This window comes from Rhineura floridana, chromosome 11 (assembly GCF_030035675.1).
Source record: "Rhineura floridana isolate rRhiFlo1 chromosome 11, rRhiFlo1.hap2, whole genome shotgun sequence".
NCBI lineage: Eukaryota > Metazoa > Chordata > Lepidosauria > Squamata > Rhineuridae > Rhineura > Rhineura floridana.
In genome coordinates this window covers 6088692-6102461 of record NC_084490.1, presented here as the reverse complement: position 1 = coordinate 6102461, position 13770 = coordinate 6088692, and the positions used below count along the sequence as shown (strand labels likewise).

The following is a 13770-nucleotide window of genomic DNA, read 5'->3' as shown; positions in this document are numbered from 1 at the left end:
ACACATGCACACCTTTGTCCCCATTCATTAATAATATAATAGCATAGTGCCATCTAGGCATATCAGAATGCAATACTAGGCATGCTTACTTGGTAATACATTTTAATGAATTCAGTGGGGTTTACCGCTGAACAGACATACAAGATTTCACTGTAAGTCCACAATCCTTTGTACACTTATCTGGGGAAAAGCCCCGTTCAGTACAGTAGGGCATTTAAGACCTTGTAAGTATTTATTTATTTATTTATTATTTATTTGCCAATTTATAACCCGCTTTCATTCGCTGAATTCAAAGCGGCGAACAACAGTATAAACTCATACAATGTAAATAGAAACTCATAAAATCAAATAATAAATCCATTAGACATTAGTAATTAGACGAAACAATAATGTATACATTTTAAAAGCTTGGCAAGAATTAAAATTAAATAAGGTGGAAACATTTATAAATTAAAAGCTTGGAGGAATAAAAATGTTTTAACATGTCAACGAAAATCTAAGAGGGAGTTAGAAAGCCGTATCTCTAAATTTTTTTTTTGACTGATGAAATTTCTCCCGGGCAGGGAGAAACGTAGAGATCAACCTCAAAAGCCTGTTTTTGTTGGGAGGACTGGATTTCATTAATTTATGAGAAAAGGTCCAGCCAGCAATGCCGGACGGACTTCCGAACAAGCTCTATCTGATTAATGCGATACGTTTATCTTTTCTTCAAAGAGAAAACGGACTAACAGGCAAGCACCCTTCTTTCTATTATTTTTTTTACTTGGTTTAAATTGTTGCAGCAAAAAGAGATTTGTCAAATGAATCAGCTTTAAAGAACTTCTGGGTGAGCTATAACTCTTCTCTGTTATTCACGAAATTAACAGCTTATCTCTGTTTCTATTGCAAAAAGCTGTCCTGGAAGTGCATTCTAAAGATATAAACAGAAGAGGGATTTCTATTCCGAGGAACATTATATTGTCTGGGACTATTCTCTTTTTGGTCTATTTTATTTTGACGAATCTGCTTCTTCACGACGCCACTAACTGTTTTGATGCTGGGAACTAAATTTGTTTTGTATTCTTGAACATAGAGAGATAAGGCAGGCTGCTCTGTTTATACTGTGATGTCATCAAGCCTGGAATATTAACCCAATTGTTGCTGAAATAAGAAGTGGTTCTTCTTTATTTTTGTTTTGTTTTGTTTTTGTGGTTTTAAAAATGGCAATCAAGAAAGTGGCTGAGAATCTGGAAGTAATTATGTTTCAGAAAATAATGGATGAGATTGAGATAACGAAACAAACCCTGCGACAGGGCAATAAGGAGCTAAAAATTGAACTGAGCAAAATGACGCAGGAGCTTAAAGAAATAGGGGATCCTGTGAGAGAGGAGAATGAGATCAGAGATGAGAAACGAAAAAATAAAGGGAAGATACAAGCCCCTGAGATTGGAACAAATGTGGAATTGGAAAAAGATCTGGAGTTTATGGATATTAGAAATAAAATCTACTGTTTGGAATGTAACGTTATCTCTGAAGAAATTAATGAAGATATTAGAGATAAAGTTATCAATGGCTTGGATAATTTTCTGGACTGGAATGACGTGATGGAGCTTGATATAGAGAAAATCTATGGAATTAACTGCAGCCATGTGACAATGGAAAAACTCTCAAGAGATGAGCCAGTGCATTTTGTAAAAAAGAAGAACAGAGATATGACTTTACAACAATATTTCAGCAACTTATTCAGAATTGATGGCAAGAAAATATTTGGGATAGAGGAAATTCCCATCAGACTCTTATTATATGACTATGGCTATGACAGCAAGATTATTATGGAATACTGATAATGGAAGATTGGACACTGAAATTACTGGACTTAACAGGACTATTGAAGATGGAAGATGGAATTAATAGGGATAATGGAATAATGGCTATTGAAATTATTGGACCTAACAGATTTTGATGAGATGGATTAATCGATATGTTTATTTGGACTATGGTTATGACAATAAGATTATTATAATTATTAACGAGATGGATTAATTGACATGTTTATTTGGAGAAAAATTGATAGATATATTTCTTAAAGAATTGAAACCTCTCTTTGACTTTTTGTGGAAAGAATAAAGTAATGTTTATGAGATTTGATGATTAATTAAGATAAGGAGCCCAGGGAGGCAAACAAAAACACTAAAAACATCTTTTTGTTGTTGTTGTTATGTGCCTTCAAGTCGATCATGATTTATTGCGACTCTATGAATCAGTGACCTCCAATAGCATCTGCCATGAACAAAAATATCTTTTATCTTTAAAAATAAAAATGTTAAAAAAAAATACCAACACAAATGCAGACTGGGATGTCTACTTAAAAGCCTTGTACACCTGAACTCCCCACCCCATGATTATTGTGTGTGGTTAATTCTAAGGTCATCACCTTCTTTGTGGCAGGACTCTGGTACCTTTGGTTTCAGCTGCATCACAGGCAGAAATTCGTATCTGAATTCACTAAAATGCAGGCAGATTTCTACTCCACGTTCATACCATGCCCTGCAGTGGACTCTAATTATCATACATTATTAGCATGATTCTCTTTCTATTTACATGAATCATATCTGTACACTTAATATAATAGATTTATAATTTACAAATCTAGAAATTACAATCTATATTATCTATGTTTTTTTTTTTAAAAAAAACAGGTTCCTCAAGAGAGGGAAAGGGGATCCTCTCCTATATCCCCGCCTCCAAGAACCCTGGAGTCTAAGGCTTCCAACAAGTCCCAAGCAGTGACTTTCCTTCCTGTTTATTTCGTTTCCAAGGGCAACGGCTTCCTTAGCAACCAGCATCCAAGATGGCGCCGGCGACGCTATGACCATTCAAAGATGGACGAGAAACCCTTTCCGCCCTTATGAAATATGGCAACCAGGGAATCTGGTTCCCTTGTTGTTGTTATATACCTTCAAGTCGATTACGACTTACGGCGACCCTATGAATCAGTGACCTCCAAGAGCATCTGTCATGAACCACTCCATTCAGCTCTTGCAAGTTCAGGTCTATGGCTTTCTTTATGGAATCAATCCATCTCTTGTTTGGCTTTCCTCTTTTTCTTGTCGCCTTTCCTAAGACTATGGTCATATGCCTTTACACTGTGTCAGAAATAGAGGTCTTAGTACTGTTTGGGAAATGCATCCTTCAGAGGGATATTGATCGCCCTGTTGCAAAAGGGAGGCACAGAGACGGTTCCCTGATCCAGTACGACAAAGGGATACAACTTCCGGTGTAATTCACAAAATGGCGTCCCGCCTAGTTTCCGGTACTCACATCCGGGGCTCCCATTACTGTGTCAAAATGGATGTTCTCATGCAGGAAAGAAAACGCCTCCGTTATGCAGCCAACAAATTAATTAGTTCATGTTCCAAAATGCTGTGCACTGGCTTATGGGAATGTGCATCCCTATATGTCCCCGTTTATGGAGCTTTTAGATGTTTTCTCCTGTTTCATACAGTGTTTCCTATGGTTCTGAAATGATCCGTACAAGATGGCGCCCCGCTGTCGTTTTTAAGTCCAACACCTTCCACTAGGGGGAATGGCTAAAGCGTTCCTTCCTGCCGCAAGTGGGTGGTGCCCGCAGACAAACCATCCCAAAATGGCCGCGACCACTGTAGTTCTCCAAAAATGGCGGCTCCCGAGTTAATTTTTTTCCGTACAACCTCTACGACTGTAAAGCGCATGGCTTTTTGTGAGAGTTTTATTGTCAAAATGGCAGCTTGCGTGACGAGAAGGCTAGGTATGGAAATCTTGCCGGCAGGAGGAATAGGAAGGGTTAGCTTTATGTATATCTCTCGTCAGAAGTAGCATCCTATATAGACATGCATACGATTGAGCCTTATAATATAATTATCCTCCAGGTGCCCCTATTTTCTTACTCTCATCGCAGTTTGCGGTGCCATAATTTTACTTTGTCTAACTCTGGAAAGCGACATGTGCAGTGTTGCTCCAGACTTCTAAGGCTTTTAAATGCGATTTATTTTTTGTCGGCTGTAATGAAAATGTAATGCTCTGCTGGTTTTTGCCATCGCATGCCACCTTTAGTAGGACCTGTTGCCCGAACCCATAGCAATGGCACTTGATTTATACACTGCCTTACTATAAACCAGGAGGAGGAGGGACCCTGTGACCCTGCGGATGCTGTTGTGCTCCCTTCACCCAAGCAAGCATGGCTATAAACTGTAATGGGTTGCTTAATACAAAATACGTGCCTGCTTTCCTCTGCTAGAGTTAGTGCCTCAGTCATTTTTTGCTTGTGCCCATGAATTTGCTTGGGGGTCTTAGGCAAGCTACTGTCTGTTAGCCTGTGTGTGTGTGCATGCACAGTAACAATGGCCTGCCTAGCAGGATTGTACTAACAATAACCATCTAATGTACACCTTTTATAATTGGATTATTAGCTGGTTTTTTAGCTGCTTTTAAATTGTTTGTAAGTGTTTTTATTTTTTATGTACACCGCCCAGAGAGCTTGCTATGGGCGGTATAAATGTTCAATCAAATAAATAAATAAATAACCAAGAGAATGTATTCATCTCTAAAGGAGATGTGAGGGACCTTTGGCCCTCCAGATGTTGCTGAACGACAACTCTTATCACCATCTCTGGCCATTCGCCATGCTTGCTAGGGCTGATGGGAGTTGCATTTCAGCAACACCTGGAGGATGCCCTAAAGCATATTTTTCTATGTACAATAAATATGGTTGAAATTACTAAGTGCCATGATTCTAATTGAGCTCTGAATTTTCTCTTTTTACTTTCAACCCTGCAGGACCTCAGGTGGCAAAAATCGCTTCAGTGTCTCGGACTATCCATTGCAGCGCTGTGAATCAGGGTGGTGGGGTATGGAGAGTGAAGTGAGTGCGGACATCTTTGGAGTGAGAGGGAGGATCCTTCATTTGACTTCTCCGTTATTATTCTGCTTAGTTTACTGACAGGCTTACAAATGACTTTGTGTATTTCCTTCCAGGCATGGTTTCCCTATAAACCCTTCAATTTACGGGCCTTTAACAGACCTTCCTGATTGGTCGTTTGCTGGTAAGAAAAATGGGTGGGGCGTTATATTATTTGTATTACTATTTTTAAGCAGCGTTTATGTTGTTGCTGTTTTTATTCACCTTCCAAATATATGTCTCAAGGTGATGTACACAGCATAATTTTAAAAGCTTTAGAAAAAGTTTAAACAGTGCAGAAATTAACAGCCAATGAACTGAAAAAAGATAAAAGGAGACAATCATGGCAAAGACCTCTTCATCCAGCTGGGAAAGCTTGTCATAGGTAATTTACAAAGTAAATACAACAGTGTATTGTTAACGCTTACTGGCAGCAACTCTTCAGGTTTTCAGACTGGGGACATTTCCAGCCCTACCTGGAGATGCCAAAGATTAAACCTGAGACCTTTTGCTCACAAAGTATGTGTTCTGTCATTGAGCTGCAACCCTTCATAAATAAAGCAAATGCTGGAGCAAAGCATGAATCTGCATTTAAGTAGTTTTGAGAATTTAGGGTCAAATGCTCTCAAGATTACTTTCCTTTACTTTGGGGCATAGAGAGAAGGAGCAAATATATGTATCTTGTTTTGTTTTTCCGCAGATGGGCGGCCTGCCCCACCTATGAAAAATCATCTCCGCCGGCAGGAAAAGAACGAAGTGTTGGCTGTAAGCGGCAGACAGAGATCCTAAGAACCTTTGGAGTTCTGGAATTCTGTTGAGGGAAATTGGGGGGTATACTGGATTGGCAGAATGCTAGAATCCGTAAGCATGGCTCCATCTACACCACACATTTAAAGCACCCTTATACCACTTTAAACAGCCACAGTTTTCCCCAAAGAATCCTGGGAACTGTAGTTTGTTAAGAGTGCTAAGAATTGATTGCAGACCCCTGTTCCCCTCCCACAGCTATAGTTTCCAGAGTTCCCTGGGAAAGGAGATTGATTGTTAAACTACTCTGAGAATTCTATTATATAACACATGAAAATGAGCCAATATGGAGCTATTACTATGTTGTGTCCCATGGGGAAAGGATCTAGGGGGTTCTGAGACAGGGGGTTCTGTTTCCATGGTCTGTTTTCTAATGGCAGGCTCAACCGTGGTCCTGTGAATTAAGTCTGCCTCTGAGCATATGAAGAGTCCCCCTCCACCCCACTACTGAATAAGTAATTGCAACCAGCTCTTTCACATGTGGGATGAGGTTAATGGGCAGGCTTAAGCCGTGGTGTGTTTACATTACAGTTACAAATATAAGCCAGTTTAAACTGTCCTCTTTGCATCCCCCTCCACCAAACCTTCAGAATTGCAGTTTTATGCATTCTGGAATGTTGCTGAATTATCTAACCCCTCTGCAGGTTTTCTTGGCTGGAAAAAAAAGACAGTATAGCTTGAAACCTATTTTAAATTCATGGTGTAAATGTACTCTCAGAAGTGCATTCTTATTTTTATTTATTTTATTCCATTTGTGAATCACTTCTCATAAAATATCACAAAGCATTTCTAAGTGGAAACATCAACAATTGAAAACAATTCCATATGTCAAAACAATTGAAAACAATTCCATATATAAAAACGTTTCCATATATACAAACTCCATTTAAAATAACTTCATGTGTAAAAACAATTTCACATATAATACAGATATCGACTGGGAGAAAGATCTCCACTTAAAAGACTTGCTGAAAAAAAGGAAGGTCTTTGATGGGCGCCAAAAAGACAAAAGAGACGGTGCCTGTCTGATGTGTAGCAGGAAGGAACTGGGTCACATTCACACTACACATTTAAAACATATTTAACACACATGACTTCTCCCAAAGAATCCTAGGAACTGTAGTTTAAGGGTGTTGGGAATTGTAGTTCTGTGAGGGCTAAACTACAATTTCCAGGATTCTTTGGGGCAAACTACATGCTTTAAATCACTGTTCTTCAACCTTGGGTCCCCAAACGTTGATGGACTACAATTTCCATAATCCCTGACCATTGACCGTGCTGTCTAGGGATGCTGTGAGTTGTGGTCTAACAGCATCTGGGGACCCAAGGTTAAAGAACAGTGTTTAAATGCATGGTGTGGGTGTGACCTTACTATGTGTGTGTTTGTGCTCTCTACGCATGAAGGTTGTTCAGAATTTCCCCGGACACTGTACTCACACACCTCCCTTTGTCTTGCTCCTTCAGCGTCGTATAGCCATGATCTCTGCAGAAATCGATCATGGGCTTGAGAAGTGGGAGGCTAAGCAGAGAAAACGAGAGCAAGAGGCGGAGGAAAAGCGATGCAACAGACTTCAGCGTAAAGGAGGCTTCCTAGAGCAGGACTCCAAATAAATATTCTCCCACCTCCTCCAATCTTGAGCTTGATGTGTTGTTGTTGTTTAAAGTTCCTTTTTTATACTGACGATGGGAAATAGCAGATTCCCAGTATCTTTCTGTTTCTGACGCTGCCCTACAGCCGTTTCTTCTTCTGTGGGGCCAATCACCTTTTTTTACCTGTGGAAGCCAATTTGTATGCTGCCTATGGATTTCAAAAGAGGTGGAGTGGCTGCAAAGGAGAAACAGGCCTTGATGGTCTATCTCCCATAATACCTTGCTGATGTTTATAGCGGCAAATTAACCAGATTATTCCAGAAGAGCCAGGCATGTCTTTCTAGCATGCTTCTGTCCAAAGAAAATGGAACCTATAACTGCTTTGTTGGGGGGGGAGTACAAAATGGTCCCCGTTTTGCACAGTGGCCAATCACTGCTCAGCAGAAGACAAGAACCTAAGAAGAGCCCTGCAGCTGGATGAGGGTAAAGACCCATCTAAACCAGCATTTAAAAACAAGTGTGGGCAAGGGGAGAGTGTGCTACAACTGCCTCTTAACAGCATCTCTAGTAGAGCTCTTAATACCCCCAAAGTCTTAGTAAGGCATGGGATGAGAAGAGCCAATGCGTGTGTGGTTGGTGTGGTGTAGACTGCATGTGTTTGGGGAGATGGCACGCCCTCTTTTGTCTTAGCCATGGCCTCCTCTGGTCGTGTGGGTCCTGTAGGGTTGGCCAAGAACAAATAATGGGCCTCTGGCCAAGAAAGCTTCTCCATCAATTAAAATATCAGACTTGGACCAGTGGCCAGGCCCACATCTGCAGTATACATTTAAAATGGTATTGTACACTTGAAACAGTCATGGCTTCCCTCAAAGAATCCTGGGAACTATAGCTTGTTAAGTGCCAAGAGTTGTTAGAAGACTCCTATTCCCCTCAAACAGTTAGAATTCTGAGTGGTTTTCACAATCAGTCCCTCTTCCCAGGGAACTCTGTAACTGTAGTTCTGTGAGGGGAACCGGGGTCTCCTAACAACTCTCAGCACCTAACTAGCTACAGTTCCTAGGATTTGGGGAGAGGGGAATATGACTTTTACATGAAACGGTTGGGTGTGGTTATCCGGAGCTTTGGAGTGTGTTGCCATCAGTATGCTGACACGCAGCTCTATTTCTCCTTTTCATCTTCAGGTGAGGCTGTCAATGTGCTGAACCAGTGCCTGGCTGCGACAATGGACTGGATGAGGGCTAATAAACTGAGGCTCAATCCAGACAAGGCTGATGCTGCTAGTGGGTGGTTCTTCTGACCAGATGGTGGATGTCCAACCTGTCCTGGATGGGGTTGCGCTCCCCCTGAAGGAGCAGGTTCATAGGTTGGGGGTTCTCCTAGAACCATATCTGTCACTTGCTCAGGTAGCCTCGGTGGCACGGAGTGCCTTCTACCAACTTTGGTTGGTGGCCCAACTACGTCCCTATCTGGACAGGGATAACCTGGCTTCAGTTGTCCATGCTCTGGTAACCTCCAAATTAGATTACTACAATGCACTCTACGTGGGGCTGCCTTTGAAGATGGTTCAGAAACTGCAGCTTGTGCAAAATGCAGCAGTCAGATTGGTAACAGGGACCAGACGGTCTGAACATATAAAACTGATTCTGGCCTGCTTGCATTGGCTGCCTGTGTTTCCAAGCTCAATTCAAGGTGCTGGTTTTGACCTATAAAGCCTTACACGGCTTGGGACCACAATATCTGATGGAACGCCTCTCCCGATACGAACCCACCTGTACACTATGTTCAAGATCAAAGGCCCTCCTCCGGATGCCTACTCCAAGTGAAGCTTGGAGGGTGGCAGCAAGGGAGACGGCCTTCTCAGTGGTGGCCCCCAAATTATGGAATGATCTTCTTGACGAGGTGCTCCTGGCGCCAACAGTGTTATCTTTCTGGCTCCAGGTCAAGACTTTCCTCTTCTCCCAGGCATTTTAGCATGTGTTTTAAATTGTTTTTATATTGTTTTAAATTTTAAAATTGTGTTTTAAATTGTTTTTTAAATATGTGTTTTAAATTGTATATTTGTTTTAATGTTTTTGATTACTGTAAACCGCCCAGAGAGCTTCGGCTATGGGGCGGTATACAAGTGCAATAAATGAATGAATGAATGAAAAAATGTGTTCATTAGTGGAAACCAGGCAAAAAAAGTGTTTATTAGAAGAAACTTGCACTAAAATGCTGAAGAATTTTCATGAGGATTTATTTTTAAAAACCACAAATGTGGAGAACTGCATTTAGGAGTGGAAAAATGAAAAACAACTGCAATGGGCAGATTCTGCCCTCCCTACCAGCAAAGGATGCCTGTGTGTTTGAAGAGGGCAAGGTTGGGAGAGTCACCAGGAAGTTACATTTACTATTCTGCCTTTTGTCAGCTGGCCTGAGGAAAGTGTGTGTGTGTGTGTGACAGAGAGAGAGAGAGAGAGAGAGAGGTTTTTTTTGGAAGTTGGGGGAGAGCCGAGCCTGGCTGCAAACTGGGTGGTGGCTGCAGGCCAGGCTGGAAAGAATCTTGGCTCTCCTCTCTGGAAATGGAGCCTTCCTTTCCCCCTCCTGCCATGTGGATTCCCCTTTGAGATTGCTCTCTTTTTCTTTTTTTCCCCTTCCCTCTTTTGGCCCTGTGGGAACCTCTGCCTCCTGGAGGTGAGGTCACAGCACCGCAGGAAGGAAAGACCCAAAGAAAGAGATCTGAAAGGCAGAGGTGTGTGCATATATACATGTAAATATTCCTTCCTTCCTTCCTGATGGGAAAGAGAAAGACTTTATTCCCCCTGCTTTTGCTGCCACTGCTGAAGTTAACTATTCTGGCTCTTCCCTACCCCTCCCATTTTATTTTTTTTAAAAAAAATGATGGTTGGGGAGAGAATCCTCTCTGGCAGTGAACAGTCTTGTGCCGCCTTAAAGACTTACATTTATTACAGCCTAAGTTTTTGTGCCATAATAAATCTGTTGTTTTTGCTGCAACAATCTACCATGGCTTAACCACTCCGGACATTTGTGTAATGGTGGCCTCAGAGTTTGTTGGGAGGCAGGATGCTTCCGAATGCCAGCTGCTGGGAAATCGGAAGTAGGGAGAGTTGCAGTTGCACTCAGGCACTTCTTGCGAGCTTCCCATTGTAGCAGCTGGTTGGCCACTGTGAGAACAGGATGCTGGACCAGATGGGCCCCCTTTGGCGGGATTTAGCTGCAGGGCTCTTCTGATATAGGTCCCATCTCCACTATACAGTGTTATGCCACTTTTAACAGTGGGTTCCCCCAAAGAATCCTGGGATCTGTAGTTAGTTAAAGGTTCCCCTCACAAAGCTACAACTTTCAGAGTTCCCCAGGGAAGATGGATTGATTGTTAAACCACTCTAGGAACTGTACCTCTCTGAGGGGAATAGGTGTCTCCTAACAACTCTCAGCTCTCTTAACAAACTATAGTTTATCAGGATTCTTTGTCTAAAGTGGTATAATAGTCCTTTAAATGTATAGCGCAGATAGGGCCGTATTCAAACAGATCAGGGGTTGCAACGAAATTGCAACAAGGCAGTCCAGAATATGTAGGGTTTGTTTGTGTTGCATAAGCTTGGAGATGATTTTGCAAAATTCTCATTCCTTTGTCTCAAACCCAGGCAGCTCGTCCATTCAGCATCCCAGGCCTGGATTTGTGTGTCTGTTTAGCTTTCTAATACAGGAACTTGGATGCCAAATTTGGGTCAGTGGCTCAGCCAGGGGTGGGAACCTAGTAGGGATTTTTTTTCCCTCTCCCCAGTTCCAAAACATCTCTCCATCCCATGATCCTACTTGCACATGACAACATCAAACCTGCCCTGATGTTTCAGGATTTTGGGGGGGGGGGGACAGAGAGTGTTTTTAGGTCCTCCCACCCATTCCTCCCCCACCCGAGCCAGCTTGGCCTTGCTGATCCCAGCTGTGTTTTGAACACATCTTTCTTCCCTCCCACCCCAGATTGGTAATTGCTTCCAGATGCGTCAGCCACGACAGCATGGATGAGATCAGCGCTTGGACCCTTCTGCCAAGCGCACGAGACCTACAGCGACATCCAAGGGGTTGGAGAGGAGAGGGATAGCATTTGCTGCTGCACCTCCTGTTGAGGTGCAACAATCGCACCACCCCCACACGTCTCAGAGTTCCCCCTACTTCCAGTGTCTCATCTCACCACAGTTTAGCACATGAAGCCAAAGAGCGGTTGGGACATTTGAGCTGCAGGCTCGCTGGTGCCCTTGTTAGTATCCACTGAATTATGCCTGACTCAGTTGAATGTGTGTGGGGGGGGGGGGAGTGCTGCGGTTATACCAACATCACAGTGCTGGAGACAGGATACAGGGCCTGTGTGTAATGCATCCAGCTCGGATGGTTTGCTTTTTATATAATACCTTGAAGGGGTTTTTTTTTAATATTACACATTTGTTTTTAACTCTGTGAACATAAAAGGAGCTGTGCTGGATCAGGCCGATAGCCCATCTAGCCGGCATCCTGTTTGCACAATGGCCAACCAGATGCCTATGGGAATAAGCCTGCCACATCACTCTTCCTGCTTATGAATCCCAGGGAGAACATAGCCATTGTGACTAGGCATGTATATTTTGAATTGTTTTTTCTGGTAAAAGGCTATGGCTCTCCAGGTCACAGATTGTCAATATGATACCCGTGGGCACACATGCGCCCACATAGGCCTTCCCTGGCGCCCCAAGGGTCCCCTCCCCATCCCTGCTGAAATTAGGCTAGAAACCATCATTCTGTTGCAGCATATATAGTAGACTGCCATGTACGTTTGGAGGGGGGGTTGCCCACAACAGTTTATCTAGTTTCCAAATATGTCCACCATCCCAAGTAGGTTGGTTGTTGACCTCTGCTCTCAGTCAGTGTGTTAAAAGAAAAATGAACTGCAATGCTCTAGAAGTAGCTCCCCAGGATGACCAAAAGGTGTCTTCAGCAGAAATGGGTACATATTAGACACACACTTTTTACTCATCCTGCTGAAGGAATACTTGTTAAATCTTCAGCCTGTGTACAAAACATTCTTCCCGAAGCTGTTCAGAACTTCCTTTGAAACAAAGTGTGATCAACAGGACTCCACCCTTGCAGCTGGGAAGTTCTACGGCTCAGCTCTAGAACTTGTGAACGTCAGAGCACAGAGCCCCTGGTCATGTGCACAGCACACTTGCCCAATCACTGACCCAACTCAACCAGCTCCTTCACCAACCAGCACCTCACTCACCCCTGAATTTCCCAGAATTATGGTGTTGACTTGCAAAGCAAAATACTAGGAAACATGATTTCAAAATAAGCATTACACAATAAGATGAGGCAGGACAACAGTTTTCAAAAGGGGAGTACCATCTCAAAATTTCAAAAATGTGAAGCCTGTTAGAATTCTCCACAGCTTCAATCCTGTAGTGGCGGCTGGTGGCGCCGTGTCAATGGGGCAATGGAATCTGCACCGATCCAATCCAAGGTGCTGAAGACAGCTCCTTGAAAATTCAGACTGAAACCCAGAGTGGATTCCACTGTCCCACTGACATGGAGCCACCATTGCCACTGCCTGAAGTGAACTAAGAAGGGGGACAGGAAGCGTGAGGTTTTCGCACTTCCTGTTCTCCCTGCAACTTTCATTACATCCAAAGCCTTGTTCTGGTGTTTGATTCTATGATGTGCCAAGGATGATTTTATCCCACTCCTTTTGGCAGGGACCCATTAGCAGGCCATTCCGTTTCTATGGTTGCTCATTCCTATAAACACACACACACACACTTAAACTGGGTAATCCAACCTGCGTTAAAATGAGATTCTAGCCTACGAAATCCAGTAACAGAAAACAAACATTTCATTTGCAACAGCTGAACCCTGAGGGCAATGTTTGTGATGTGGTACAGTTCGTTCACAGGCATGTGCCACCTTGGAATGCACATGTGAGCAGTGTCAAACAAGCTGTTCTCCTGCACCCCATATGAATTCTGAGATGGCTCAGGCCCACCTCCCCCCCCAAGAGGACTGTACCACACAGCTGACAAACATTTGGAATGGTTCAGTTTCACTACTGAAGGGATTTATAAAAATGAGAAATTGCAGCTTGTAAGTTGTTGAGACCAGTAGTGTAGTGGCAAATTCAGAAGTGCCGGGTCCCTTCATGATAATTACAGTCACGCCCCTCCCTCTTTTTTTGCTGCTGGGTTGAAATGGGATCCTTGTTAATGCCTTTTCCCACAACAGACGTCCCTAGGAGCCAATAAGCACAAGAGTGTTAGCTACTGAAAAGAGTCTTCTCAGTGGCTAACTCACTTCCTTTCATTCAGATCGGCTCCAATCAGCAGGAAAGGACAAGAAAGCATGTTAGAAGATTCTTCTCAGTGGCTAACACACTCTCCTCTCACATTGATTGGCTCATAGGATGCTGGAGATATAGGGACCCTGCTCCCAAAAAA

The 13770-nt window shown here is 42.8% G+C and overlaps 1 protein-coding gene across 1 annotated transcript; it reads left to right on the top strand.

Moving 5' to 3' along the window:
* Positions 1-3608: 3608 nt before the first annotated feature.
* MRPL52 (mitochondrial ribosomal protein L52) lies at positions 3609-7354 on the top strand. The gene is made up of 5 exons (XM_061588887.1): positions 3609-3766; positions 4795-4879; positions 4993-5060; positions 5616-5680; positions 7187-7354. The coding sequence occupies exons 1-5, from the start codon at positions 3655-3657 to the stop codon at positions 7331-7333; spliced, it is 477 nt and encodes a 158-aa protein (XP_061444871.1). The 5' UTR covers positions 3609-3654; the 3' UTR covers positions 7334-7354.
* The last annotated feature ends 6416 nt before the right edge of the window (positions 7355-13770 follow it).

What these genes read in the sequence shown, in the direction of transcription:
- MRPL52 (XM_061588887.1), top strand. Translation starts at nt 3,655, where the DNA reads ATGGCGGCTCCCGAGTTAATTTTTTTCCGTACAACCTCTACGACTGTA. An exon ending in TTGCGTGACGAGAAGGCTAG is followed by an intron (nt 3,767 to 4,794) that starts GTATGGAAATCT and finishes TCAACCCTGCAG; the next exon opens with GACCTCAGGTGGCAAAAATC. An exon ending in AAAAGAACGAAGTGTTGGCT is followed by an intron (nt 5,681 to 7,186) that starts GTAAGCGGCAGA and finishes TTGCTCCTTCAG; the next exon opens with CGTCGTATAGCCATGATCTC.